We start from the raw sequence: 3,215 nt of genomic DNA on the forward strand, positions 1-3,215 counted from the left end.
TCGCCCATGTGGAACGGAGACAGACTTGGAGCACGGAACATCGTATTGGATCGCCTTTGAGGTGCAGGACTGAAGCCGATAAAATGTCGGGCGTTGCGGGAATGGCAGTCTTCCGCAGGAACAACCCCGACCAACCATACGCGTACACGTGTTGCTCCCGCTTCCTTGCGTTCTTTCCATTCGTCGCCAGCCGCACGGACCGTCTGCCGGATCCCACCATCCATCCCGCCTCACAGCGAATCTTGACACTAAACCAACGGTACGATCTCTTGCCGGGAGGCCACCAGAAGTCGCCAAGTCTAGCCGGGCTTTGCCCAGTTGCCCTCCTCCGACCTCCACGCAGCAGAGATCGAGCAGCACACGAAACCAACCGAAGGAAAGCAACCATGGCCATGGCCGTGATCCACCTCGTGCGACCGGCCCTCACGCCGTCGCCTTTGCTGGGGCCGCGTGGGCGGCGCGCGTCGCGCCTACGCGTGAGGTGCCGCGTCGGTGGGGACGAGGGGGATGGGGGCCGGGGCGGCGAGGATGATGCGCCAGAGTCGCTGTTCGCCAAGGAGCTGAGGCGAAGGGGGATGTCGGCGGGGTCAGTCCCTTCGGGGGAGATGGCGGGGGCAGCGGCAGAGGCGGAGGCGGAAGAGGGAGGGCCTGGGGGAGAGGAGGGGAGGAAGCGTGTGGTCGGGGCGGCGGCCGCGGAGTTCGAGAGGGCCGCAGCCGGGGCGGACGGGCAGAGAGAGCGGTCCATGGCGCTCAACAGCGAGGGCATTGAGGTGCGGCTTTCTCCTTGTCTGGTTACTTCTTAGCTTCCATTCTGAATTTGTAGTAATGGCAGGCCGGTAGTAACTGAAACGCAAACATAAACGGGCCTGTTTTAAAAATTAACTGAAAATGGAGCAGCCAATGCTTTGCTATCTGCAGATGGTAATACATGCAGTTGAAATAATCTTGATTCACTGGGCTTGCTTAGTTTGGCTGAGGAAATCTGCAAGTGGTTCTGGATTACTTCAATAGATACACAAGCATTAGTATCCAAAGAATTTGGCATGCACCAGAATCTTTTTCGTTGTGAAATTGTCATATACAGTTCTCTGTGCTTGTGAAGAACACCACAAAATGAGCCAACTATTGAACCAATGCTGTAGCTTTTTTATCGAGAAATAATCTTCATGATCCCAACAGAGTAGTGACCTTTTTTCTTTCATCGGTATATTGGTCTTGGTGGGACAGTGTGTATCTTTGTTTCCCGCAAAACGCTTTTCAATAGTTGAAATCATGCACTCGAGTTAGGCCATATGCAGCGCGTACTACTTGATATTTAGCATGTTTCTCGCATTGTCCTATTCTCCATTTTACCATCTTGCAATAATTTTTCCCTTGTTATGAATATGATTTGTTCCTCAACCAATATCATCTAGCATCAGCATTTACTTTGTTAAAAAAAAAGATGCGGCTAGTTCTCAGTTGATCTAGAACTAACTTAATTCACGGTCACCCAATTTCATGTGCAATTAATGTGTAAGTTGGAAAAAAAAGTGCAATTGCATACCTACGTGTAATTGCACACCCATGTGTAATTTTGATATGCACGAATCTCCACACAAATCTAATGGTTTTGGAGTTGACCTACAACTAACTTAATTCTCGGTTAACCTAGAACTAACAAAATGGTAAAAAAAAATCCATGAATATTTCCGGAACATTTGAATGCGGTATCTGATTCAAGATGTTTTTTATATCAACTGTAGATTAGTAACCACTGGTTCAGTGATATAATTGCTTCAATTTGTTCTAAATGATGTGTGCTAAAAATTGCATATGTAAACAGTAAACATTCATGTTTCGTTACTTCATAGACACTGGGCCACTACTATGAATGTCCATCATAATTTCTTATCAGTTTGCAATGATGATATGATAATGATACAATCACCAAGTAGCCTTCCCCTTATCATATATTTATCTATTTTCAGGGTCTAGTACCACGGGCAAAGTTGTTATTATCACTAGGTGGTACTTTCTTCCTGGCATTTGGCCCTCTGATTATTGTCACAGTTTCTCTTTTTGCTGGCCTTTATCTGGTAAGCATCTCTTTTTCCGTTAGCCCGCACTGAAATATGTAGTACTTATGTGATTTTCCTCAAATTTATCTGTGTGTATGTAGCAATTCCTGGATCCTATTATGAAATGGCATACATATACGTTGTAAACCTTCAGTTAGTATCTAATTATATGCAAATAAAAATCAAGTGAACACCTTAAGATCATATACAGACTTTTTCAAGCTCAGATAGACACCTCAGATCAGTATAATATCACCAGTGTGTGTTTTGCTCTTAATTTACCTGTGTAGTACTTCATGGACTGTACTCTGAGCCTCTGATATTGAGTCTCAGAAACCCTGGAATATCCTGTGACTCTATGGTTGCCTTAAATTTTTATTGCAGTGTTTTGGGCAAAGCTTTATACATGATGGGAGTAAGAAACCCGTGACACCACCACCATACATCGATCCATATGAGCTACTGGAAGATGATAGGATCTCCCGGCCCTCCATGGATGTGTTCTGAATCTCAAGGACACAAGAACAGTTGTCATAGATAGCTCAATATTTTTCTTGCTTTACTAGATATGTAGCTGTAAATGCAATGCTAGCTGTAGACCTGTTATTATCTAACATTTCAACATAATATATGTGATAAATCTCGCGCCAAAACCCAACAGTAGGGAATTCCTCTGCAACCTCTTATGTTACGACAGTCTTCTCTGCTTTCTATTATGATATATACGTAGAAATCCCTAATAACTGTCAAGTTTCATCAAGTTGGATCTCCGTTTGCAGCAATATCAATCGTATCAGAAGAAAAATATGTAGGGGTTTGCCCATTATTTGATCCAATTCAGACCATTTAGTTTATAATGGAGAAGAGGAAACTGGAAACATTCAAAACCTAAGGCCTCGTTCGGCACACAGGTTTTGGAGGGGATTAGAGTGTAATGATTTCCCTGGACCAGCCAAAGACTCTTGTAAACACGTACTGAACTGTTCGGCCGGCTGGGTTTGTACCGGTTTGGAAGGGTTTCAGCTCCAAGTATCTGTACAAAACCTGCTAATACACGTGTAAATAAAAACGCTAGGCACCCCTCGCGTTTTTTCTGGCGAGCGTGCTGGCTGAAGTTTACTCCAAGTGTGAGCAGTGTGACCTGCTGGGGGCTCA

At 44.9% G+C, this 3,215-nt stretch overlaps 1 protein-coding gene across 1 annotated transcript; it reads left to right on the forward strand.

The window, feature by feature from the left end:
• The first annotated feature begins 308 nt into the window (after window positions 1–308).
• On the forward strand, window positions 309–2,739 carry LOC124698790. The gene is made up of 3 exons (XM_047231213.1): window positions 309–770; window positions 1,971–2,078; window positions 2,445–2,739. Exons 1-3 carry the CDS (start codon window positions 387–389, stop codon window positions 2,565–2,567), a joined length of 615 nt encoding a protein of 204 aa, XP_047087169.1. The 5' UTR covers window positions 309–386; the 3' UTR covers window positions 2,568–2,739.
• Window positions 2,740–3,215: the final 476 nt, after the last annotated feature.

The sequence above is a fragment of the Lolium rigidum genome, chromosome 3, assembly GCF_022539505.1.
Source record: "Lolium rigidum isolate FL_2022 chromosome 3, APGP_CSIRO_Lrig_0.1, whole genome shotgun sequence".
Taxonomy (NCBI): Eukaryota; Viridiplantae; Streptophyta; class Magnoliopsida; order Poales; family Poaceae; genus Lolium; species Lolium rigidum.